The sequence below is a fragment of the Mus musculus genome, chromosome 18 (assembly GCF_000001635.26).
Source record: "Mus musculus strain C57BL/6J chromosome 18, GRCm38.p6 C57BL/6J".
Classification (NCBI taxonomy): Eukaryota; Metazoa; Chordata; class Mammalia; order Rodentia; family Muridae; genus Mus; species Mus musculus.
In genome coordinates this window covers 6,764,530-6,792,385 of record NC_000084.6, presented here as the reverse complement: position 1 = coordinate 6,792,385, position 27,856 = coordinate 6,764,530, and the positions used below count along the sequence as shown (strand labels likewise).

The 27,856-nt window shown below is 39.1% G+C and overlaps 1 protein-coding gene across 2 annotated transcripts; it reads right to left on the bottom strand.

Moving 5' to 3' along the window:
• Positions 1–779: 779 nt before the first annotated feature.
• On the bottom strand, positions 780–27,219 carry Rab18 (RAB18, member RAS oncogene family). 2 transcript variants are annotated; one of them, NM_001278447.1, is made up of 7 exons: positions 27,054–27,219; positions 22,277–22,332; positions 13,830–13,909; positions 9,194–9,266; positions 7,698–7,816; positions 7,381–7,447; positions 780–3,906 (listed from the first exon to the last, which is right to left on the bottom strand). In NM_001278447.1, exons 1-7 carry the CDS (start codon positions 27,119–27,121, stop codon positions 3,731–3,733), a joined length of 639 nt encoding a protein of 212 aa, NP_001265376.1. In that variant the 5' UTR covers positions 27,122–27,219; the 3' UTR covers positions 780–3,730. The 2 variants fall into 2 exon arrangements, with proteins under 2 accessions (NP_001265376.1, NP_851415.1); NM_181070.6 differs by having other exon boundaries at positions 13,830–13,891.
• Positions 27,220–27,856: the final 637 nt, after the last annotated feature.

Here is a 27,856-nt window from a genome sequence, read left to right as displayed (position 1 = left end):
ACAATGAAACTGGTTCCCATAGGCTCATGTATTTGAATGCTTGGTCCCAAGCTGGTGGAACTGTCCTTGTAAAGGATTAGGCATGACCTTCTTGGAGCAGATGTGTCACTGCTTTGAGGTTTCAAAATCGCACAACAGGCCCAGTGTCACTTTCTCTGCCTGTGGGTCAGGTTGTAAAGCTCTCAGCCACTGCTCCAGTGCCTGCCTGACCACTTTCTGCCACGATAATCGCAGACTAACCCTCTAACACTGTACACAATTAAATGTTTTCTTTTGTTAAAAGCTGCCTTGATCATGGTGCTTCTTAACAACCATGGAATAGGGAAACTCTGTGGACAAAAGAAAAAAAAATCTTGTTAAGTATTACTAGTAAAGTAGACACAAGAAATATTAATAGAAGCCAAATACTTGTATACTCATAAGATCTAAACTATAATATCTATTTTTTCCTGATCCTTAGAAAACATGCAGAAAAAAAATATACCCAAACTATACTTAAAAAGATACTGTGGATCTGACTGTCTGGGTTATCCCCCGACAACCAACCACTGGTGCAAATTATTACAGTGTACTACAGTATTACAATGAGCAAACAATTATTTCTCTTGAGTGTGCACACCACAACAAATCTAACTTGGCTGCATTTAGCCAGAATGAATCTACACATGGCAACTCAACTTTTGACATAAATCCACACCCTCACCCAGTCTTGATTTAAAAACAAAAACAAAAACAAACCAAAAAAAAAAAAAAAAAAACCAAAAAAACAAAAGCCAGATCATTTCCAGACTACATTTCTTTTTTATTAGCCAAAACAAATAGGGAGTGCTGTCACTGTAAGCCTTGGTATCTTTCCTAAGTCTCAGACCTTTATTCTACCTGCTCTGCTGCCTAGATTTTTTAGGTCAATGATGCTAGGGATAGGTTGCTATCTATAGGATTCATTTCACAAAGAACAGATCTGAAATACTTCTACTACATATAGCCAAACATATTGTGATGAAATATGGGCAAACTCAGCTCAGCTGGGTTAAGCTGCTAGTAACTAACCAATGAGGAGACCAAGAATTCAGGGTCATGAGTAAAATCTCCTTGACAGGAATCCAGCTGCATCACTGAGCATATAACCTCAGAGAAATTGCATTACATACCTGTCTGATCACCTTCCTCATTAGAATGGACATATCCTGAGATGCTGGACACATACACAATCCAACCCCCTGGAGGATGCACCAGGGAGACAGAGTTTGAAGCCAGTCTGGGACACACAGTGAGATGATCTAAAAGAAAACAAAGAAACAAACAGACAAAAACAAAAACCACCAAAAAATAAATAAATAAAATCCCAAACTTCAACAAAACTGACTTAAAAAAATAGTAATAAAATAGGCACAATAGTAGTACAAATTATCACTAAGTCATTCTAAGGCTTTAGAAGATAATTTAGTACATAGAACACCAGGCACCAAAGACGCTTCAATAAATAAATCAATAAATAAATGCTCACTACTACTCAGTGAAAGAATCTAGTACTTTAAGTCTATGCTGGGTTTTTATGTTCTAACAGCATCTGCAAAGAGCTGGAGATTATGGAATTCTGAAATAACTAGCAAAGCTGTTATATAGGTGCCTGATTCTATGTGTTAATCACTTTCAAAACCTTCACTAAGAAACACTGATCAAATCCACCTAGATATAACAAATAGAAGGTTCTAAAATAAATCTGTCAAAATTAATTTGTGTGTGTGTGTGTGCTCAAGTATGTGGGGGTGTACATGTATGTCCATATGTGTATACAGACCCACAGTTGACACTGAGGCTTCTTATACTGCTTTTCACTGTAGCTTTGAAGCAAAGTATCAGCTGAGCCCAAAGCTTGCCAACATGACTACTCTAGCTTGCCTGCTTGATTCTGGAGCCTCTATCTCTATCTTCTGTTTGGAGAGTGAGAGTTGACTGCCATGTCACCTGCCATTTTAGGTGAGTTCTGGGATGCAAATGCCAGTCTTCAAACTCTGAAACAAGTACTTTGCCCAATGAACCACCTCTCTAGACACAACAATCAAATTTTCAAAGCTATATTCATGCGACTCATATACTCAAGTTCTGCTCAAATCAAGATGATGATCTAATGGTAATAACGACAGCATGACTCAGCAAGAACAAGCAGAAGTCTTGTTAAGACAGACAAGACACAAAATGTACATAAATCTAAAATTTAATGTAATGTGACTAAATTATAAATACATGTGTGAGCTACCTTCCTCTAACATTATAGAAGCAAAAGTCTTACATTTAATAAAAATATACAGAATGTATAAAAGCTCTAATCACATGTAGACCACCAAATATAAATGATGTAATGTGAGGTTTCCATATGAAGACACCCTATTCAGAAAGAAATCAATCCGAAGTAAACCCAGTAACACACATATTGCAAAGGTACACAAAATGTTTATCATTTACCATTGTACATAGATAATAAACTGTAAAAATTAATATCAGCATCTTAATAAGGGACAATACAGTGACCAGTCTAAGTACATTTTACTTGTGGAGCATAAATAGCAGAGGTTAAAGAAATTAAATAATGTATGAGTAAGAAAACATACACTGTACGGCAACAAGGAGTTAGAAAACTGAATATTGTGGAAAAGGTTTATTAATCTGTACAGTTTGGTTTTTAATAAACTAGTGGCTACTTTTGCAGTAACTTATCAACGATCTCACTGCAAGAGCCTCTCCCCTCCAGTCAGAATTTGGAACAATACACCTTTCTCAAATTGTCATTTAGTGTTTTCCTTCCCCATCTTCAAATCACAAAAATATGTTTTGAATAGCAACTAGTCATTTATGGAAGCCATTAAGATACAGACAGTCATTATACAACAAGTTACAACTGAGGCACCCGGACAAACACTACCAACACTTGTGAAAAAACATGTTGGTTTTAAAAGTGGAAGAATTAAAGGAGCTATAATAATATACTGTTCATGTTCTTCTGAAACCCAAATGGCAGAAAGCCTGCCAGATGCCATGTAACCAAAACATCGCACCAAGATCAGGAACCCAGCGTGTGCAACATAGGGTTAGTGCCCTGCGTAGCTGAGTTCATCACTGGTGTAAATTAACATACCAAACTTCCTTAACTTAGCAATTCTATTTTGGAAGCATCATCAGAACAAATAGAGGTTTAATTATGAATTGGCCTGGGCTGTATTCTGAACTGAGAATTTTACTTAGTACTAAGAGTCTAAAGCATCCTAGAAAAGCTGTGAATCATGCTTTGTTATTCCTCAAGGGAAACCTTCCCATGGTTATAGTTCTACATAACAAGTAATTCAGTAATTAAGCAGAAGGGAGAACAAAAGCAGACTTGCAGCAACACATACAGACAGATGATGTTTTAAAATGACATGATAAATGCAAACCATAAAATCACATGTGCCATGAAGCGACATCGATTTTACGTTACATTAAAAAAAAAAGCCCAAAACAAAACAACAGCAATCCCCTCCCCTCCCCCCAAAAAAACTCTACAGACTGAAAACTGCATGCTTACCATACCATTTCACCTGGGAAAGCCAATGAGGGAGTTTCTTGCAAATACTCACTGCCATGATAAAAACACTTATGTGCAAACTGCAAGGTCCCTAATAGCAGTTAAGAGTTTATATACAGAAAGATGTCACTATCTGATCAAATATGCAAGAGATGGAATTCCCAGAGTTTATAGCACAGAGCAGTAACCGCCGCAGGCGCCTCCTCCGCGGCTCTCTTCCCTGTGTGACAGCTTGACTCCTTTGTTCTGGTTCTCACTTTCCCACAGGCCAGGTGTCTGAATGATCTTCTCAACAAGCTCCTCAAAGGCACACTGTACACCATCACAGGTTTTTGCACTTGCCTCTAAAAGTCAAGGAAAAGGATCATAGTATATTTTTTTATTGCACATAATCTCATGTGTTTCTACTGATTACGGCATAAATAGAAACCTACAAGATACTGACAATCAAACCAGGAATTTTTGCTACATTTAGTAATTACAAATTAGTAAATTTCCTCCACTCCCCACAGAGAACTACTTCAACTCTGCCCACTAGTTTATCAGCTTAGCCCTAAGGGTTTATAAGGCAACTACAACTTGTAAGACCCTATTGTGTCTTAAGTATTTTTCTTAGGTTTTCAGTTAATTCTTTAAATGACTCCCCAGTGCAGATAGCATTCCTACTTTAAGATAAGGAAACTAAGGCTCCAGCACAAACGATTACCTTGGCTTTTCTAAATGTGTAACTAAGTACTTATTCCCACAGATCAAGTGCCCATGGTCAAACCCTCAAGGCCCAGTGCTTACCTGTCTGTCTTCCTGAGTGCTTCCCTGTCTGTCTTCCTGAGTGCTTACCTGTCTGTCTGTCTGTCTTCCTGAGTGCTTACCTGTCTGTCTGTCTTCCTGAGTGCTTACCTGTCTGTCTTCCTGAGTGTTTACCTGTCTGTCTGTCTTCCTGAGTGCTTACCTGTCTGTCTGTCTGTCTTCCTGAGTGCTTACCTGTCTGTCTGTCTGTCTGTCTTCCTGAGTGCTTACCTGTCTGTCTGTCTTCCTGAGTGCTTACCTGTCTGTCTTCCTGAGTGCTAACCTGTCTGTCTTACTGAGTGCTTACCTGTCTGTCTGTCTTACTGAGTGCTTCCCTGTCTGTCTTACTAAGGAGACGACTTGTGTTCCTTCTTTACTACTCTAACCCAGCTCACGCTCCAGTGTCTGTGCCAGTTCTTTAGTGCTGAAGACTAAACATAGGGCTTTGAGCATACAGGCATGTGTGCTTTACCACAGAGCTAAACCTTCAGCTCCTTATCTAGTGTGAAAAAAGATGTTTGGGAGTAAGGACCCAGAACTAATTTGGCATGGCTTCTCTGGTCATCCCACTATTAAAGTTTATAAGCTCCCTGCTTGTACTATTACTCTGGGGAAAGGTAAGCTGCCTATGCTGCTGCCCAAACCAGCCCTTCTCCAGCTCCCAGGACTGTGCTGCTCCTCATTTCCTGAGGGCCCATGTACTGTTTTACGACATTATCATTCCATCTAAGTGTCTGCTAATATTTTCCATCTTATTATAAGCCAGACTTGTCTTAAAGCCCATGTGCCTTTCATGGAGCCCATTCCCCCATTCCCCTCAGTGTCTCCACATTCTCCATGGAATTCATCTCAATGTTGTCACATATGCTGCTCTGTATGCTGCTTTCCCCGACTCACCTCACAAGCTTTCCTCAGTTGGCAGCAGACAATCACATGCAAGGGGTACATGCACCAGGACAAGCCTACATGTACCTGTATGTACCTACATGCACATACCTATGATAATAGCCAATAATAAAATTAAACAATTATGACAATATAGTGTAGTAAAATCTTGTTCTTCATGCTTGCAGAGCAAGACTGGCCGAGTAACTGAAACTGTGAGAAAGCGTGCTGTGCGGCGTACAAGGGCACCATCTAACCTGGCTTTTGTTTCCACGACTCCATTACGGACATTCCTTTAGCAATCGTCAGCACTGGCTCCTCTGGTCAAGTTGAGCACACTAACCTTACTTGATGTCTCTGGCATCTGGTATTACTAATAAACCCTCTCTTGCTCCTGTGACTCTCCAGAACAGTCAGCATTGCTAGTAATTCTGTCTCAATAGCATGTCACTCATGGCCTTTCTGCTGGTCCTAACTGAGTATCCCAGAGGTCAATCTTCAGCCCTTTTGGATCCACATTCTTGAAACAATCATTCTAATCATGGCATTTTAAATACCACCTAAACAACTAGCCTGTCTACTGGATATCTGAACACTGTCTTGTCCTGTGTCTGAGTAGAATTCTTAATTCCCACTTCCCCACACCAATCTGTTTTACCTCAGTTTGCCACAACAAATAACAGGAATATAAGCCACCTACTATTTGACCAAACTAAACACCTGGAGGTGTCTTTAACTGTTCTCTTTACTTGGTGTCCTTGTCCAAGTTTTCCACATATCCTGTTCGTTTTGGCACTCAGAAAACTCTGACCCACTGGAAGTAACATCACTCCTTCACTCCTCTGGGCCGCATGGAGAGAAGATACAGCTACTTTCACTCTCACTTCAGCGCTTCCTTCCTGTTCTAAAACACACTACACAACCCAACCTCTGAAAATACTTGCTGCTGTCTCCACATCTAGGGGTTACACTTAGATGTGACATTTCTGTGCAGCAGCACACTACGTCAAAAGCTTTCCCTGAGTGGTCACTGTGTTTGTTCTTGGCACCTTTCATTCCTACGTAGCACTGCTTACTTATTAAACCTGCTTTCTATACTAGAAAGCAAGCTCTAGGAGGGCAGAATATTTGTCTGTCTGTTCAGCGTTCTATCCTCCATGCTCAGGAAAAGTGGAAAGATGATTCATGGAGATGTGGGACATGCTGCAATCAACAGTAAAGGTGGCATCCAATTCCCTTCAGAACAGCAGCTTACTACATTCTGCTCTGTCTATGTAGAAGTCTTCAAGTCCACCTGCAAGTTCCTACTATCTGAACAACATAGACTATGTCAGGAATTTATAAATTTGCTGCTACGGCTGAATCAGTGTGGGTAATTGTTTTAAACAAGACTGTGTGTGTGTGTGTGTGTGTGTGCACGCGCGTGTTCACTCACACATGCAAACTCATGTGCTGGTGTCTGCAGAAGCCAAAGGATCTCCCTGGATCTATGAGTCACCTACATAGGTGCTGAGAGTCCAAATTAGGTCTTCTGCAGGAGTGTAAGCATGCTTTACTGCTGAGCTGCTCTCCAGTCTGAGCTTATGTTTAAGAAACATTTGCTCTTGTGGCAGCAGAGAAAAAAGTTCAAACCTGATTCGGATACAGTCAGGTCGCTCTTCTAGAAAGGGTGACAAACTTCTACAAAAGGCTAGAGAGTACTTTTGGCTTTGTGAGCCATATGGTTTGAAGAGAACTACCAAACACTCGCATAGCACAGAAGCAGCCAAACGTAGTAAGTATATTAATAAGCATGTCTGTACTTAATATATGGGGGGAATGGCCCATGTTTTAGTTTGCCAACCTTCTGCCTCCAATTTTTAATGCACAGGAACTATACAAAGATATCATTAAACTTTAGGTTCCAATTAAAACACTGGAGCGGAGCCAGGGGTGAAGCATTTCTATTAGTGTGAGAGTCCCAGACGGTGCTGATACCCTGTGTACTAGTGGGAACAGGAGAAAAGGAATCGCATTCTACTGTTAGATCTTGTATCATAAGACAACACTGAACTACATATAGCTTATGGTTCTTAAGGAAATAATTCAACGAAATCACTATTTAAAAATTATCCCTTAAGACTAGAAATGTTCACTTACACACTTACCTATGAACAACATAGAATGCTTGCGTGCAAATTTCAAGCCTTCATTTCTATCGACTTCACGGTTTTCCTAAAAGACAAAGGCAGTGCGTTTTAAAAGTTACTACCTGCATGGGTGGTGTGCACAGCAGTACTCCCAAGGCCGAGAGGATTTTACTTTGGAGACCAGCCTGGGCAAGTTAACAAGACAAAACTAAAATGGGTTGGGCTATAGCTCCATGGTAGAACTTGCAGAAGTGCTGGGTTCAAATCTCTTATCTCCTCCGCCTCTCCCCCCCCCCCCAAAAGAACTACCCAAATGTCAAGTATCTACTTTTTACCTTATCAATTTTATTTCCAACTAGCATGTTTACTATGTCATTTCTTGTACAGTATGTTTCCAATTCATTTAACCAGTTATCCAGTTTAACAAAGGTGTCTCTTCTTGTGACATCATAGACTGAAATAAAAGCAAAACCACTAATTTAAAGTCACATAAAATAAGATCAATGACTTACTTTTCATAGTCACTAAAAGCTAACATTAGTGTATAAGCAAGTCTATTTTATATTAATCCTTCACTGTGTAATCCTAAGTACTTAAAACAAACTTAAATCATTACCACACATAGTGACAGAAAGGAAATTAAATCCTGTTGGCAGCTGGCAGTTAGTTACAACAAAACTGCAGCTTGATAAGGGAAGGTCATCTAAGCCCAAATGATCTTAATCTAAATCTTAGTAAGATATCAAAATATGACATGACTTTAAACATCTGTTAACCTCTTGTTTTTTTATAACAAGGAGCAGAATTTGCAACTTAAAAGAAGTAGGTATAGTTATTGTGTTCACTAGTATTATGCCACTATGACACAAGCTAGAATTTTCTGAGAGGAGGAAACCTCAATTTTAAAAATGCCTCCATAAGATCAGGCTGGAAACAAGCCTGTAGGGAATTTTCTTAAGTAGTGATTAATATGGGAGGGCCCAGACCACTGTAGGTATTGTCAAACATGGACTGATGGTCCAGGCCAAGCAAGCTTCAGGAAGCAAGCCAACCGCCAGTTTCCTCCACAGTTTCTGCATCAGCTCCTGCCTCCGGGTTCCTGCTCTCTTTGAGTTGCTGCTCTGACTTTCTCCAATGATGGACTACGTTGCAGAAGTATAAGCCAGATAAAGTCTTTCCTGCCCAGGTCATGGTGTTTCCTCACAGCAAGAGAAGCATGAACTCTAACAGAAACTCAGTGAAAGCGACCCCGCGAGTGGTTCCCTTCATTGTCACTTTTGTCTTGTGTCATTTTGCATCATAAAACTGTTTGCTACCCTTCAAAACAGCACAGCCAAATGCAGGACATCTGTGAACTTTTTAGCAGATTATCTGAAACCAAATTTTCTGGTTTCCAATTTTGATTGAATATGAATCCTTAATGGTGTTTAATGCTACTTTTGATAAAAACATATTCTACTTAGTTACAAATACTCTTTTTACAGACTGAAGCAAGTGTTAATTTACTGATAAATGAAGATTAGTTTTGATAATGCTCTAGGACAGATGTGCATTCATTTTCAATTTATAGTTTCATCAACAGTTTTAAACCAAAGATTTTAAAATTTCCACATAGAGTTGAAAAATGTTTAGTTTAATGCTCAATAATATCAAATACATATCAAATAATATCAAATAAATATCAAATAAAGTCTCTATCACTTTAAAGTACATATATCTGAACATACAAACATAAAAAAGTAGACCTAAAGAAAATGAAAATGCTGATTTTCTTAGATTAGAAACTCTAATAGATAGTATTTTAAATAGTATATTAAAGTAAAATACTTACCTAATATAACTCCCTGTGCACCTCTATAATAGCTGGGAGTTAATGTTCTGAACCTCTCTTGACCAGCTGTATCCTGAAAATGATAATCAATTACCACTAAGTAAAGCAAAGTATAAACAGCATATCTTCAATGCTACTGAACATATTTAAGCAAATCAAAAACACATTAAAAACACTCAAAACTTAAATATGATGTATGTTTATTCATGTCACATAAGTAAAAATCAATTAATATTAGGTCATCTCTTAGAAAAACACAAGGGAAGGTTTTCTGCCATTACAGTCTCACAATTTTTATCATACATGATAATACATTTATTTCAAAGTCATAATTCTTAACTTCAGCTACACAATCAAATTAACTGGGAAATTTATGTCTAATCCCAAAAGGCTCTGACTGAATCAATCCAGGTTAGGAACAGGAAAAAATAATCTTCCTAGGTTATTCCAATGAAGAAGTGAAGCTGAGGACCACTGATTTAAAGAGATATACTGGAGTATCTTATTTGAGGAAAGGGATTTTAAAGTTATGCTTTTAAAAAGAATGCTGTACTTTCTCTTAAAACATATAAAACAAAACATTACAGAGGGGGAAGGAGGAGAATAAGTGGAAAAGGAAGAAAGGAGGAAGAGAAAGAGAGAGGGAAAGAAGTCAGAAGGTTGGAGGAGGACGCAACTAATTTCATCTTCTTCCAGGCCTGGGCTCTTTCTGGTCTTCTTTCTAGAACCCTTCAACTATGTTTCAAGGTATCTAGGACCCTACGGGGCTGAATCTGGCAAACTGCTGCTTCAGCCTATTATAATCTACATTATTATAAAAGTTTACTAAAGTTTTAAAAGCAGCTACGTCCATTTATTCAGGTAAATGGCCTCGGGGGGCGGGGGCACCAAATATGCACTTGGTACACAGAAATACATTCAGGTAAACACATAAAAAGTATGCTACAAAAAGGCAAGTTATTGTGAGAAACAATTTCAAGCAATTTACTTACATACAAAGAAATAACAAATTAGAAGCATTCAGTATCCACAATACTGGAATTCTCAGAATTTAAATATTCCAGGTTTTTGTTTTGTTTTTTCTTTATTGTTGTTTTAATCTTTGTTTTGAAAGAGAGGGAACAGAAAAAAAAGCTGTTGATAGCAAAACTGTTTCACAACTGAAAAAGTTTTATAACGATCAGTTGTGAATCAGAAATTTTAAATAATTTAACTTCTAGACTTAGCACAGGACAATCTAGTATGAACTCTTGAGAACAACTTAAAAAACCGCCTTTGGATAATCCCGAAATCCGATGGTAATAGAAAACAGATGCTATTCCTGATCTACAAGCATGCTGTGTGCCCTCACTCATTCAGATAGACACACCACACACACACACACACACACACACACACACACACACACACACATACACACATGCACGCATGCAATGTAATTTTGACTAACTTTTTGTGAAAATTTAACAAGGACCAGATGTTAAAATTTTGGTATTTTTAAATTCACCTATACAAATGTCTTGGTATGATAATTTTGGGTGTAAACTTCAAAATCTTGCACCAAAACATTAGACTAGATTTATAATAACTATGTACTAAATTATAGTAAACTGTGAAAGTTTAACAGACATTAAACTTTGGCTTGTATTTGTCTTCAAAATGAGAAGTATGTGTTAAGTATATTGACATCTTTGTTCGGATGACAGAGGCCAATCCTTTTGCATATTATGGTTTTATTTTCATATGGGATAAGGCAAGGAAATTAGAGATTACTGAAGAGAGCTATGAATTAAACCCAAAGAAGGCTTAATAACAAGATTCAAAATGTCCAAGTGAGGCAAGTGTGCAGAAAGGAAGAGAAAACAAGCCCCCGAAGGCTGTGTGGTAACGTGAGTGTACATTTTGGAGGCAGTGAGGGCAGGGCTACTCAGCTAATAAGGAGAGAAGCCCACTCAACAAATTCCTACAAACCAACTTCAGCATAATTAGGGTAAACTACATACTCAGACATTTGGTAGACTGTCTGAAAGCCCCTCTCTACCAAATCTGATACTCAGATGCTATACGGAAAACAAGTAAATACTGGAAAGCTTTGATACAGCAAGAGTATTCCGTAGTCTCCCTCCTATACCACCGTATCTTCATCAAGCTCTAAGCGGTGTGATAAACTGGAGCCATACAGGGTAGAAAATTATCTATGCACATGCATAATAATATAAGCACATACTGTCCTTAAGCAAAATTTTAAAGATAAATGACAGAGTAGAAAAACATAACAAGCCAAGAATTAGCATTTTTATTATGTAAAGATTTTATTTTTCAGATGGAATAGTTCTTTATTATAGTAAGAATTCACAGTTCAAAGTAAACAGACAGATGTGTCAGTATTTTATGTTTAAGCATCAAAAATACAAAAGTCATAAAATCTCTTTATTATGCCTAGAAAACTTGAGAATTTATCTGATCTTATTGACTGCTTCTATTATAAAGATATAGAACCAGCATGAAAGTATCTACCAGTCCTTACATGTCAGATTATGTTTACAAAAAACATAACTCTTCATGTAAAATTTTAAATCATAGAAAAATAAACATTAGTATATAAAACTGACTATGAATAGAAGTAATTCATTTATAAATATGATCAATATCAGAAAATACTCAAATAGGAATCCAAGTAAAAAGGTTATTAGAGAAACACAAATAGGTCTCCTTCCTCTATAACCACCATTTCTGCTTCTTGCCTTGTAACTGCAATGTGACTGGATAAGCACATACAGATGCAGATTGCGATGCTTATAGAAACAAGTTATATTTGTGAACAGCTGGTATCAAGTCAAGTACCTCTGACTAAGGATTAATCCAACTAAAATACAGCACAAAATGAAGCATTTGATGACCATTCAAACTGCTGTACTCTATATTTACTGATACAGAAATACGTTCACATGCCAATGGATAGGGCACAGAGGAAAATGAACAGGTCAAAAACACAAAATAGACTCCTTTCTTTGCAAAATGGCTTATGTGCATATTTAGTAGTATATATCACAAATCCCTGTATTTTCAAGTATGCTTATTAATAACAACACAGTAATTAAAGATAAACTTTTCCTCCACTGATTTCCTACTGTTAATCATTACTTTAGAATTGTCCAATATTACTGTTCTGTTCACAGGGAAACCAATGTTTTAAAGATATGAATAAGCCTATGGCAAGGATGGCTCTTCAACAATACAACTGGCAGTTTAATGAGGCATGGAAGTAGAAATAGAAAGTAACTGAAGAGCAAACTAAAAACAACATCAGAACCTATCCCAGTGTTCCCCTCACAAAGCAGTAAGCAACAGGGCAGAAAGATCACAATTCAGCCATGAAAGCATGGAAAGCTAACGGTTAATACAAAAGCTAGAATTGGTAAATGTTTAAAATACTTTATGATGTCACAGCAGCATTTTTCAGAGTGTTTTCTGTTAGACATTACTGTTCTTACTGATATTAAATACACTTTGGCCGGGGGTGGGGAGGTGAGCAAGTAGACTAAAAGTTTAAAAAAGATGAGTTACTTGACACAGCCAGGAATGCCTGCTGCTCACTCTATAACTGTCACTTGAGTAGGCAGCTTTCTTTTAAACACTATAATGGGACATGTTCGACAACAGCAACCTTCCTGGCACACTACAGAAAAATTTAGTACTCTGCTCTATTTTGAAACATCCTAAAGGCGTTATACATTTCAAAAATATTTTAAAAGCATACACTCAACTACAGTTATAACAAACAATTACCATTACTGTACACCCTTTCAGTATTATCTAATCTCCCAAGAAAAGCTATTTAATACAAATTGCCCACTCACCTATATAACCGTAAATAAAATCAGTTTCTGCTTTGTTGCAAAGTACTAGCTGGAAACACTGTACCTCACAATTGTCTATACCTCCAGTTCCAGAGGATCTACCACTTTCTTCTAGCCTCCTGGCATGGCACCAGGCACATACATGGTGTAGATATTCATATAGGTGAAACGCCCATACACACATACACAAAAACGAAACAACCACTCACCCATACACATGAAATTAAATTTAAATAAATACCAAGTACATACTAGTGGACTAGAGCGATGGCACATGTGTTGAGGGCACTAAGCAGCACGTGGAGTTTAAATGAAGAGGCTCAGGAGAAGTGGCAGGCATTAGGAGGCGTGGCCTTGTTGGAAGAACTGTGTCACTTAGAGTGGGCTTTGAGGATTAAGAAGCTGAAGCTAGGCCCACTGTGCCTCTCTCTTCCTGCTGCCTGCAGACCCTGATGAAGGACTCTCAGCGGCTCCTCCAGCACTATACTCTGCACGTGTGCCACCATGCTTCCTGCCACGATGACAATGAACTAAACCTCTGAAACCGTAAGCCAGGAAATGTTCTCCTTTCTAAGAGCTGCCTTGGTCATGGTGTCTTTTCACAGCAATAGAGCCCTAACTAAGACACAGTTCTTCCAGAGGATCCAAGTTGGCTCCCAACATCCACACCTGGCAACACGTAACTTCCCATAACTCCTGCATAACTCTGTCGTGGCATACAGACATACATATAAAATAAAAATAATTTTTATAAAGTACATTTTAAAAATTCTTACCCATATTGCAAGTTTAGCCTTATTTCCATCCACTGAAATCGTTTTCACCTTAAAGTCAACACCTTGAAGAAATGAAAATTCTGGTGAATCATCATTAAATATGATTTCTATATTCATTAAAAAGAAAACCAGAAAAAGAGAAAATATTTTATCAAATGCCTAAATTCTGAAAATTCTAGACCTGAAGGCTGAAGGTATCAATATTCAGGACTGATGGTATAAATGGGAAGAGCTTTAGGATTCAAGACATCTACCAGTGCTTCCAAAAAGGAAAACTCACATTTAATTAGGATGGTTTTGTACAACTGAAGTACTAATTCAAAAACAAGTGTTTTTGGCTGTTTTCAAGGACTCCATACACCTTTGTTTTGAGTACTGTCTACCCATGACAAGGATGCTATACCCATGAACTTTCAGCAACATGGTTGCCTGACACACCAACACAGAGTTGGAAAATATTATAAGGCCCTGTCCCTAGATGAAGACTACAAGGTCAATGGCTGCTGAGAGAAGGAGAATTGGTTTACTTCAGAAACAAACTGATAGGCTTCTAATCTGATGTGTCTGGGCCAAAACACATGTGCATACAGGTAACTCTAACTGAACTCAGTAGACTGCGTATATAAGCAACGATAATTTAAATATAGAAGTCATGAATTAAGAGAAGGTATGGGAAAGACATGGGATGAGTTGAAGAGGAAAACATAGAAAGGATGTACATACAATATACTCATGCATGAAATTCTCCCAAGGTTAAAATTAATAAAAAGGGGTGTTATCTACCAAACTCAACCATGAACGCAGATCTTAGCTGTAGGTAGCTGGGACACTAACAAACACACATAAAAGGGCTACCTACCCCTTGTCTTATGAACTCAACTTTTTTTCCCCTGAAAAATAAAAAGGTTTATATAACCTATTCAATAATCACTTGCAACTGTATTTTTTTTAATGTGTATAAAAACATGTATGCCAATCCCTCTATCAGACTTCATAAGTGAAAAGAACCTTGGCCCCCAAGGTCTTTGAAAAGCTGCTATAGTAAGGAAAGCTTCATAAAAAATCAAATAAGGCCACAAAACATTTACTCCTTTACAGGAAAGGGAGCTGACATGTACCATCTGACCCATGTGAACAGTAACTGCTCATGTCTTTAAAATACAATCAGAAATAATTTATAGGCTACTCCACTGGCCAGAGGGAAACATCAACTCAAGATGTTTCTCTTACAAGCTTGTCACATTTAAATCAAAACAGAGCCAAATAGGATGAGCAGCACCCTCACATACTAAATGCTTTCTTTTTATGTTTTTGTTGTTGTTTTTCAAGACAGAGAATCTCTGTGTAGCCCTAACTGTTCTGGAACTCATTCTGTAGACCAGGCTGGCCTCAAACTCAGAGATCAGCCTGCCTCTGCTTCCCAAGTGCTCAAATTAAAGATGTAAGCCACCACAACCAGCAAACAAAATGCTTTCTTAAAAGTTAATGTATTACAATTATTAAAATAAGTATGTTACCAATATACTAGTATATTTGTAATCTTTACAAGTCTTCCAATAATCCATTACATGTTCAAATTAGGTAAAAATATGCATCAAATATAGTCTTCCTATAGGATATAGATCCATAGACATTTATGTGCACACACACACACACACACACACACACACGCACACCATTTGGTGTGTAAAGCTTGAGAAATAAAGGAATTGATCAAGGTATGCTTAGGGAAAAAGAAGCAATAATAAATGAAATGACAGTGCTGATTAAAAAGTCCAAGAAAAACTAAAGTATAGAATTTCTTCTACCCAATCATGCAGGAATTCTGCTGCCCTTTACTGAGGAGCTATAGGTAGTAGGTTATTGCTGGAGGAGGGAGAATCAGTCTTCCTTCAGGATACGGCTACTGGTAGTATTTCCATGCTCCAGTATAAGTCCCACAGCTAGGACTTAGCATAGCAGACAAATAAATAAAACCACTCAATAGGAGGAAACCCATGCTTGCTACTGGAAACCTAGCCAACTTCCCAGGTCTAGAGAGGTCACAGACTTTAGAGAAGAACTTGTACCTCCACCTTGCTAGGCCAGCATAATTTCTTACTGTTAGGTCTCCAACTGAGAACAAATTCACTCAGCACCTGTGTGTGGCTCCTCCCAGCACTTCTCACCCTTCCCTCTACCCATTCCTTTCCAGGGTGCTGGGCTTCAATTCCCCCCACCCACAAACCTGGTTCCTATAGAACTCAGCTATTTTGTCTATGCTGCTTTCTCTCTCTCTCCTCTCATGGTCCAGTTTAGTCTGTCAGACATGTTCAGCCAGGACTCCTCTCTCTGCCTGCTTTTTCCCTGTACCTATAAAACTCTTCTACATACTTTAGGAGTAGCATGTCCTCCTCCTTTTCTTTCTTTCTTTCTTTTTTTTCCATTTGCTTACACATTCTAAATCTTATCCTTATGCCCACAGATAAGTGCAGCTCCCAGCCATGATTAAAGAAACCTCTCTTTACAGCAAATGGAGACTATTCCAGCAATCCACAACTGGACACAATGCAGAAATCAACACTTCACAGTAAGTTCATCACAGCCCCTGAATTTATGACTTAGAGACTATGGCCGAAGAGGGAGCAAAAAGATTTTAAGAGCCAGACTACTGGGAAGTCTGTTGTGATACACTATCTCCTAAACAAGACTGGAACCATGGCAGTAACAATGGATAAGTTAATTTGGAAAGTAGACATTTTCACGGGATCCCAGACCTAGAGAACGAACTATAGGCAACTGAGGACTGCTGAGAGGAGAATTAGCTTCTAGCAGAAATGAGTCTCCTGATTGGAGGTTTACTATTTTTAAGCCCAGGTTTGGAGGGCAAAGGAAAAAAATGAAGAGGAGCCCAATGGATAGCTGCATGTGAACCCATAAAGTGATTCTAATGCACTTTATTTGGACAATTAGGTTTCTCCTGGTTGCCAGCCTAGGACTTGTAATGCTAATAACTTTTACCTTTATTTTTTCCCTTCCATTTATTTCTTGTCATCTGTATTAAAACAAAAAACAAGAAACCCTCCCTTTCTCCCAACAACTGGCAGCTATATAAATAAATAAATGAACTGATAAACTTTTGGGATCTTTGAAATAGGACCACTATAGAGGTGTAGCTAAACTGCCATCCCATTCAGCTCTAAAAAGCAAACTGGAATTTACCTCAGCCGCCCAATGACAGCTAGGGTTACCTCTTCAGAAGGAATGATGACAACAGGAGGGAGACTCTGGTTCCACCGCTGAGGATAAAGACCCCAAAGAAAAGTGGCCGGTTTCTTTCTTGAGTAAAAGTCAAAAATGTCATTGATTCTGTCTTGCCTGGCTGCCAGAAAAGCCTGACATATAATGGGCTCTGAGCTCGGATTGGGTTCCTAAATAATTTTAGAGCTACCTCTTTGGAGGGTGACAATGTTAGATTGGCAATAAAAGCCCATTTAGGGAAAACCCCTCACAGTCAAGACAATAGAATCTCTGGCCTGGGTGGAAAACTAACATTTTAGCTGTGTGTCAGTCATCTGCCATGCTAAAAGAGAACCAGGGTACTTATTCCTTTAATGAAATGTGCTTCTCCCTCCAGTATACCGGTTTTTCAGGGTTACAGCAGCTCTGTAACTCTGCCCTATTCTCTAAATCACTAGTAAGGTGTAACTTCCCCTTTTCTTCTTTCTATCTCCCTTAAGCATGCTTCCCCAAACAAATTTGGCCTTCCCTAAAACTTGGATTACCTTACTCTCTCTAAACTGTCCCTCCCTGTCATGTGGCTACCTACTACCACATGACTGACCTTCACAGCTGTTTAATTCACAAGACAGGCCTCTCTGACTACCTTCTTCCAGGAAGCTGCTGAGTTCTACATCTTGCATGCCCTGAAGGGTTTCTTTAAACTCTAAGAAAACTGTCCTTGATCTGAAAGAAAAGATGAACAAGCCCACAAACTGCCGCAGACCCTCTTGGGTCCCTGTCTGCATAGAATAGGCCTCTAGTTGCAAGTGGAAAAGGAGTTGGTGAATGACAGACAAAATCAACACAAGAGGTTGTGTAGAATCTGAATGTAATGTCACAAAGCGAACACCAGTCTTATATAATACGGAAGACAAAGGGGTAGGAAGTCACAGCAGGCAAAGTACATTGAAGTTACCTGACACAAAACCAAGGAATGACTTCAAAAGGACTTACAGGAACCAGGTAATGTTTACAGTAAAGATAAAGCAGCCCTGCCTAGGGTCAGCTTAATGACAGCTAAGGATTTCACACCCTAGTCACAATTTGTGCTACTCCTTTGAGCCTTGTGAAAGCTAGCACCAGGGGGTTCTGCTCTAGCAGACCTTCTCAGGAATAATGCAATACCACAACCCCTCTATCTCCTAGGCCTTGATAAACTCTTGTATGAGTGTAACTTTTAAGTATCTGTGGCAAATCTCCATTTGTCAGAAGAATTCACCAACTTGCTTCTAATATGCAATGTAGCCTACTATACCTGGCTGTAGAGAAGATCCCTGTCTCAGTGGGATTCCCTAACTCTTACAAGGTAAACCCACCTATTCGCTAGGCCATTGTGTATTCCCTTGTCTGGGTGAGACTGGCTACTGTCCTAAGTAGTCACTCTGCAGACCAGCCCTGAGCTATTCCGTCTCCATTCTTTGTAATGCCTAGTTAGTTTCACTGTTTCTACTAGAAGTCAATTTGAATGTTACTGAATAGATAACCTTCTTACTGAATTCCAAGTTTGTCGGCTTCAAGGACTTTCTGGGTCGTTGGAACACTGGTGAAGGCTTAGCTATGTCAGGATTCAATCTTTAAAGGCACTTATGATAAAATAATACTAAAAGAGAACACATGGATCCATACACCAGACTAATTCGGGGATAGGGTATGGGTTATGAGAATGCCAAGGTTCCGGGAGGTTAAGTTTCCTCTTGAAACTCTTTGCCTTGTGAGTGCTTCCAGGCTTCTCAGCCTGTCAAGCAGACTACCCGGGAGTGTGGGGAGTGTGCGTAGCAACAACCCAGACTAACAAAGAGGAAATTCAAATCAGAAAAAAAAAAAGAAAGAAAGTTGTATTTTCGGTTGGGCAACCCTTATCTAAACTGCTTGGGACAGAAGTGCTTGTGCTGGAAGTTCCCTGGTGTAGGGCTGTCTGCAGAGATACACTGCAGTGGAGCTCAGCTGCACATTTCTCAGCCCTTTTGGTTTCACATTTTTTGGGTCAGTGATGCTCAACTTCGGCTGTTAATCTTACAGAAAGAAAAGACGATTAAATAAAAACTGGACAAATTCAAAAATCTAGATAAATGAGCAAATTCCTAGAAACACAATTTGACTAAAATTGACTCAAAGAAATAAAAATCTGAACAAATGCAAAAACCAGTAGGGACTCAATCAGTAATCAGTCGTTTCATTACAGAATGGCTGAATATAAATAATATATTAGTAAAGTGAAGGAGAAAACCACATGATCATTTTAATTGACACAGAAAAGGCACTGAACAAAAGACAATACACTTTCATGACAAAAAACATTCAACAAACTAGAAATAGAAGAAAAGTTTCTCAAAATGATAAAGGTCAGTGTGTTAGTCAGATTTCAGTCTTTGTGGCAGAATACCTAAGAAAACAGCTTAAAGTGAACCAATATTTCATTTGGCTCACAGTTCTGGTGATTCAGTCGTTACTTTGCCTCACATATGTCAGCCACTACAGAGGCAGAATAACATGCCAGGGAGCATGTGCTGTAACGAGTTCTTCAGCTCAAGCAATCAGAAAGCCAAGGGGCTAAGACAGGACAAGCTATACCTTTCGGGTGGCCTGCTTCCCAAACTTCGCAAGTCTCCATCATCTTCCACTAACATGATAAGTATAAATCCATTTGTATATAGTTTATTAGTACATACTATAAGGTCATACTCCTTATAACGTAAGTATCTCCTGAAAGCATGTCTTCACCACACGATTTCAAGGACATTCTTTGATCCAAACCAAAACAGCAAATTCATAGCTACTAGCATAATCAATGATAAAAGACAGTTTTTCTCCAAAGATAAAAAACAGAGGAACACCAACTTTTTTCACTTTCACTATACAAACTAGCAAAAAGTTATTGTAAGAGCTGCTTAGAAAGAATATCTAAAAAAAAAAAAAAAAGTACTCAAATTGAAGATTTGGATACATAATCTACCCAAATGTTTGTTAAATATAATTGTGGACAGCACTACAATATCTACAGAAACCCCTGAAGAACACACAGAACTATAAAAAATAATTCTGTAAAAAAAATGGCATCAAAGGACATTGCCAAGATATAAAACACAATCCTCACAACAGGGAAAAACATTTGCAAACCATGTATCTAGATACAAATTCAACACATCTAGGAACCTCTACAGTAAAACAATAAAAATACATAGCTCAAGAATCACCAAGACTTCAAGAGACATTTCTACAAAGAACATAAATGGCCAATAAGCATATTAAAATATGCTCAACTTCCCCTGGACATGAGGGGCATCATTATTAAAAATTACAATGAGCTTCTTCTCATCTATTTCCATGACTCAGATATTTTTTTTTAAATGACAAGTATTAAGTATAGACAAAGCTTCAGAGAAACAAGAGCTGTGACAGCTGTTGTGAAAACAGCATTCTGCAATATTAAAAGTACAGCTATCATATGGATAAAGGCCGCAGGACCACACCAAAGTATAGACCCAAAGTAGTGACAGTGGGGACACAAGAACATGCATGGGCAGCACAGTCACAGTAGTGTTGTCTACAACTGCCAACACCTTAAAGCAACACAAGTCTTCAGCAGTGGCTCAGCAGAATGTGATGTACACACAGTCAATGAAACAATATTTGAACCTAAGAAAGAAACTGCCACAACATGGGAAGGAAACGTGCCACAGCATGGATTGGCCTTGAGAACAGTCACTAAGGAAGATAAGCCAGATACAGTATAGCAAGTGCTACACAATACCACTCTCTCAAGGCACCCAGAACAGGCAAACTTCAGAGACTTAAAGGAGAACCCAGGTCACCAAAGCTGCAGGGACGATGCAGCAACAGTTATTTAAACAGTCTGAAAATTCATCGTGTTATAACAGTGAATGTAAGTGAAATATATGTGTAAAATGGTCAAAATGATATGGCTCATGTTCTGCATGCTTCATCACAGCATAAATGAACACTGACCTCCAAAACCACAAAATAGCTAAGTAAATGCCTGACCCAGAGAGGCCTGTATCTATTAAGGAAACTGACTCTGTAGTGAAGTCTACCCAGGGAAAAGAAATCTCTGAGGCCCACGTGAGTCCAATCAAATTGATTATAAACAAACTCTTAGAGGACCCTGAAGTGGATTCTTCCTTAAGTTCTACATTGCTCTGACAGCAGAACTAGAAGATAATGAGTTAAAGAAAACTGTGACTAATGTCTTTCACAAACACAAATAGAAATCCTTAATACAACACAGACAAAAACCACCTGGCTCATCTTAAAATTGGGAATAAAGCACTGTGCACTAGTATGTTAGACTGAAGAAGATCAGCGGTACAGAAAAACATGCATTTCTAAGGTACCCTGTTCATAGCTTGTGACAGAAAAGCATTTCTTCACCTGATAAAGGGAATCTACAAAACACATGCAATTAACATCACACTTAAGTTAGGGATGGTCTCCCTTTTTGTCAGTTAAGAGCTAAGGCAATCAACCCTTACCACTTCTACTCAGTATGTGTACAGAACTACATATTTTAGCCAGGAGAGTAAGATAAATAAAGATCACAGATTGTAAAAAGAGAACGTAAAAATCTACATGAACAAGAATAGAAAAGAAAACTCCTAGAATTTACAAGTGTCACACTGTGTGTCTTAGTTAGGAATACTACTGCTGTGATAAAACACAGTGATTAAGGTGGAGGCGTTAGAGAAAAATACCCAGTGTCAAATCATGTGTTCATGCATCTACACACTCACACATGAACAGAGACCAATCTAGTATCACTACTCCTAATAACTAATAAATGTTATCAAGTATATAAGTTAAAAGTACACACTAAATGTATAAAACTAACAGACTCTGCTGCTAGGTCCATTGTAACAGACCAAGTTTGTATTGTGTTATCACTGTAATGATAGTGGCTGGCATGCAATAAATCTTCCAATTACTTACTACCTGCTGAAAAATAAAAAAACAATCCATAGTACTGGAATGAAATGTGTGTGCAAACAATCATATCAGTAGTGTTAATGAAATGACAAGTGACAAGGCTTTATGGGTACCAAAGCTAAGTATTACAGACGAGATCTCCACAGAAAGTACAGGGTGCTGAGAAGAGGAGACAAGAGCTCACAGGCACAAACATATGTGCCATTTCTATAAGCACACGTTTGTGACTTTTAAACTTAGCTCACCTATTGTTGCTGCAAGTTCTGGATCAAAGGTATCATCTGTGAACCTCAGGAGCAGGCTAAAAGAGAGGTAGAAACAGGTTAGATTAGGAGCTTAACTATTTCTAATCACCTAATATACAAGCGACTTTTTATCTTATCACATGATTACTTAGATATAGAGAGTAGAGCTGATGATGTAGGTCTGCAGGGGAACTAGCGTACTGAAAAAGCATTAACACAACTGTAACTTCCCAAGACTCCCAGGACTAAAGAATCCACTAACAAGCATATGCCCTATGCTCTCCCTAGACAGTTTGCTTTTTTGTTCAAATCTGTCCTGATGTGCTCTTCTCAGAAAATGACACTGTGACATCTTATGCTGACACGGCTGGTAGGGGAACAATAGTCTCTTGGAATCAAAAATGTTCACTACTTTGCATTAAATAAAAACAGAAAGGTTACTGCAAACTATAACAAGGAATAAAACATCAAGCTGTGGATCAAACAGAGGGAGAATAAGGACAGCCAGGTGGATGCTGGGTAAGGTCCAGACAGGCAATTTTACTGGTCTTTTGCTTATATATTAGAAGTCCTGATTTTGTGTTTTTACAGTGTGTGGGTGTACATGTTTCTTGTGCCTTTTTTTTTTTTACTCTGATCTGTTTACTGGCCTGCCTGTTTTCTTTCTATAAAGAAAGAAAGGAGACATTGAATCAGACATATGGGAGAAAACAGGAGAGAAAAAAAAAATGAACAAAATATGTTAAAAAATATTTTCATTAAAAAAATTGCAGGGCATGGTAGTGATCCTGTAATCCTAGCACTTGTTGTCAGAGAAAGGTGAATCTGAGTTCGGCTAGCCTGGCTTGCCTGGTCTCCAGAGCTAATTTCAGGGTAGTCCAGGTTACACAGAGAAACCCTGTCTCAACAAAACATTAAAAATAATAAACAAACTTTAGACTCTTAATAGTTACTTGTATAAAATATCTTATCCCAAAGTACCCAGCTACCTAGAATTTAGGAATACAAAAAAACATACCTCTATACTTGGGTCATCACAGAAAATACTGCCACAAAATAAAGGCTAACCAGCACTCTGGAGACAGAGGCAGGCAGGTATCTGTAGGCCAGACTGATCTATACAATGGAGTTCTAGGGCAGCCAGGGTTACATACAGAAACCTGTCCCACCCCTGTCCCCCCAAACACAGAAGTAGGCTAATGTTACCTTGTATAATAGCAGCCACAGCAATACTATAAAATATGCAGGTGATCAGGACGGTACTGAGAATTTTAACTGAACTTAGCAACACTATGCCAGATCCTGAGCCAGAAATGTCTTTTGAGCTTGCTAATCCTTCCTTGCACTAAAGGTACTTTGTCAACAAAGACAGGGAATTGGTACCATATGAGGCAAAACAATTTACTTAATACAAACCCTGAGTATAGCCAGAGATATACCAACAGCCCTTAATGTATTATAAACTGTATGCAGGCATTTGTATAGGCATAATCTATTTCTCTATGAAACAGAGATTAAGAAGGAATTTCATAACCCCCCCCCATAATTAGAATTCACTGTTCTTACACAGTATAAACATTCCTATTTCCAAAGTTAAAAGAGAAAAATATTCTGTATGTAGGAAGAATGTACCACGTAGACAATATTAAATTTATAATAAATAGTGTGAAAAGGGCAGACTTTTTCTGGAGGGGGAAGAGAGCAATGCCTGAAATGTTAAAACTTGGAAGGCTGAAGCAAAAACATAACAAAACAAAAGAATTACTCCAAGTTTGAGCCAGCCTGGGTTACACGGTGAGTTCCAGAAAGGTCTGGGCCAAGAGTGTCTATTCAAAACATTAAAAAATCAAAGTGGGAACAGGGGGACTGAAGAGATGGCTGAGTAGTACAGAGAACTTGGTGTTCTTACTGAGCACCCATCCCATTCCCAGCACCCACAGTCAGAAGTTCACCACCCTTATGTAACCCCAGATCCAGAGGAACACACACCCTCTTGTGGCTTCTGAGAGGCCCTTCACTCACAAGCACATAAATAAAAATAAATATTCAAAATCAATAAAGAAATACTGTGATTATAGCTCACCCATATTTCTTACTGTAAAAATAAAGTCTTCTTAGAAAATGGGGGAAAGGACTGTAGAATGGATAACAATTTACACAACAGATTTCTGTATTTCATTCCAGACCTGATACACCGAACTGAGCCACAGACTCATAGTCTTGAAGTGTACATTTAATGGTGTTTGAGGTTGTTTCAGCCAGATTCTCAATAGAGTGCTACACTGTTCAGTTATCATACACAAGGCTCCAAACGGAGCACCCATCTTTCACAATGCTCAGCTCATGCCTCCCGTCATTTTCTAACAGCCTATAACCAACTTAGAAAATCCCACCTGTTCAGATTAAGGTCACCCTCTGCTGTATAGTAATTCTTCAACAACTCCTGCTACCTCAACTGATCTAGCTCTGTAAAGAAACAGAAACACCTGCTGTTTAGAATGACCCTTCAAGAATTATGTCTAGGACAAATAGTTCTCTACTAATTTGCCTTAAAAGACAGAGGCTTCAATAAGAGCCATTTATTCTTGTCATGTACACAAGGATAAGTCATCAAGGCTCTTTTCTGTTCTCCACAGTACATCACAGACAAATACCCTACTTCCCTAACTCAATAGTGGTTTGCTGTTGTTGTGGTTGGTTTTCAGCGGCAGGGTTTGTTTCTCTTCACAGCCCTGGCCTTTGACCTTGAACTCAGAGATCTGCCTGCCTCTGCCTCCCAAATGCTGGGATTAAAAGCTTGTGCTACCATGTTTGGCCTAATATTGTTTTAAATGGTCAAATTGTTAAAATTTTTCAGTGAGCGGTTCGTAATTCATCATTAGGTATGTTTTAATTACATTTGACCCTAGTAAGATTGTCTAGGGGTGTAAACTGAAGAGAAATCCACTCATCTCACTTTAAAAGGATAATCAGAACCAGGCCTGGTGTAACATGCCTAATATTCCTAACACTTGAGACACTGAGGTAGGAGGGCTGTATATGCCAAGCCAACTGTTGCTTAGATACATAGCAAGTGGCAGGCCAGGCTGACTATGTAACCAGACCTGTCTCTAGAAACTAAATAAAATAAAAACAACAATACAAAGGGAACTACAGTTATGGAGTCAACTGCACCTGACTGGCCTTCCAGAAAATCCTAACACACCTCAATTTCACCCACTTACTACACTGTCTCAGCCAACCACACACTGGGTTGAGATGGCAACCTGTTATTCTTGATTTCAAAACCAAGCTCTAAGCAGGCATGGTGATACATGCCTGTAATCTTAGTGTTCTGGAGGCTGAGGGAGGAGGATTCCTAGTTTGAAGCCAGATAAGTTACATAAAAGTTTCCAGGCCTGCCTCAATCACACCTTACTTCAAAAGACTGAAAGCAACAAAACAAACTTGATGTGAGATCCTTCACAAGTAAAAATGGAAAAAAGAAAAATCATGACGGTGTATGACTCCTAATAAAACTATATTCAGTACATGACAGTCAGGAATGTGCAAAACATAACCATAAAGATCCCATTCATTACTTGAACACACACCACTCTTTTTATAGAAAGTCCCTTTAATTTGTTCGTTGGTACACAGAAGCATGTCATGACAGGACACTAAAAGTATACATTAAAGAGGAACAAATGATAAAAACAGATTGTCAAACTTTTAAAAATACAGAAAGATTTGGGTTTATTTTGTAAGATTACCTAAATATTTAAATCTTTGTGAAGTGCTTTAAAGTTATTTGAAAGATCTCACAAAGTAAAGCCAAATAAAGTGTTAAAATGCTCTCTAGGGTATAAATAATGCTTAAAGATCAAGAGAAGCTCCAATAACATTTATTAATAATCAGAGGGCAAGGATGACTTCACCTGAAGAACTTTTTTCAGACCTGGATGAAAGCAAAACCTCTGGCAACACCCACCTAGGTCCACCTCTGACCTAATATACAACCCCACTGCCAATTTAATCCTCCCCCAAAGATAGAGTCAAATCGTAAAAGACAATACAACCTTTTTTCTTTTGACGTGGCAAGTCAAGAACAATCTCACCTAAAGGTGTCCTTTGCTCTAGTACCCTGTGCTTTAAAAGTCATTTTCAAGCAGTTATCAAGAGTTCTTTCACTATGAACTAATCCAAATAAATAAATAAATAAATAAATATGCAATAATAGTACCCTGTGCTTTAAAAGTCATTTTCAAGCAGTTATCAAGTTCTTTCACTATGAACTAATCCAAATAAATAAATAAATAAATAAATAAATAAATAAATATGCAACAATAGGCTGCGCTAAAATAGGCCAGGAATGTGACCTAACACGTCACCAAAGTTTCTGTGTAGAATATTAAGTATTTGAAGGATAGTTCTATGGAAATCACAAAGTGATAAAGTTATTATTGATCACAACTCCTGGGGTGACGACTGGCTGGACTCTAGGGGTGAAAGGCCAGCTTGATTCTAGGGGTAGTCAGGATGGCTGGATTCTAGAGGTGACAGACAGGCTGGACTCTTGGGAAGACAGACAAGCTGGACTCTAGGGGTGACAGGACCTGTGGGCGCGGGTCGCCTTGGTCGCACCAGGCCAGAGCCTAGACTCCCAGTAGTGAGAAACCCTGCTGCGAGGCCTGTGCCGGGCGCGCCCGGCCAGGGAGGAGTCAGCAGGGCCGCGGCGACCGTTCCAGGAGGGCAGCCCGCAGCTCAGCGGCCGAGGGCCCGCCGCGCACGTCCTCACCTGGACTTGCCCACCCCACTCTCGCCGATGATGAGTATCTTCAGAGTGGTCAGCACGTCCTCGTCCATCCTGCGCCCGCTCTACTCCGACCCAGCCCCCGTGCCCGTCAGCGCTGCCCTGTGTCGGCAAAGGCGGCCAGCGCATGCGCACCTCTGTGACCACCGCCTCCCTCCCCTACAGGATGTTTGGGCAGCTGAGGCTACAGAGCGTCTGGTTCCGCCCAGAAGTGGCTCTGCGTCTGCGTACTCCCTGGAGCGCAGGCGTTTTTCCGCGTGGCTCCTGGTGTGCGCAGGGGCAGATGGGCAGAGCTGCTGTAAATCCTCCTACGGCCTTCCAGGCGCTAGCTCCGCCCCAGCCGTAACTCCTCCCGCTTCCGTCTGTCTGCTTGGATTCCTGGATATTACGTCTACAGCCTCAAGGCTACTGTTGTGGTGGGCAAACATTGGTCCTTCCGGGCAAACAGTCTTAGATAGAGGTAGGCACAGCAGGACCATGTAACTGCATTGTCGCACTGCCGAGTCTCTTCAAGTGTCTCCCCACATCAGAAACAATTTTAAAGTTGGGTACACTTTAACAACAATTTTTAAATTGTTGGTTACACTGAGTCCAGGGAAGTGCTCAAGGATAGTTGTGAACTAGCAGTAACCTCTTGGCTTAGGTCAGTTAGGCTTAAGAATATAATCCACATATTAATTTATCTTAAAAGGAACTTCAGGTAGATCCAGTACATGCAAATCTTTGGTGCAACTTCAACTGTTTCTGTAATAAGAGTGACTTTGTCACTACTGTGAGAAATACATGCA

Bases quoted from the DNA above. Each gene is read 5' to 3' on its own strand.
- Rab18 (NM_001278447.1), bottom strand. From the start codon at position 27,121: ATGGACGAGGACGTGCTGACCACTCTGAAGATACTCATCATCGGCGAG. The intron at 22,333-27,053 runs GTGAGGACGTGC...CCTCTCTTTTAG, and splicing joins AGTGGGGTGGGCAAGTCCAG to CCTGCTCCTGAGGTTCACAG. The intron at 13,910-22,276 runs GTGAGCTAAGTT...ATGATTCACCAG, and splicing joins AGAACTTGCAGCAACAATAG to AATTTTCATTTCTTCAAGGT.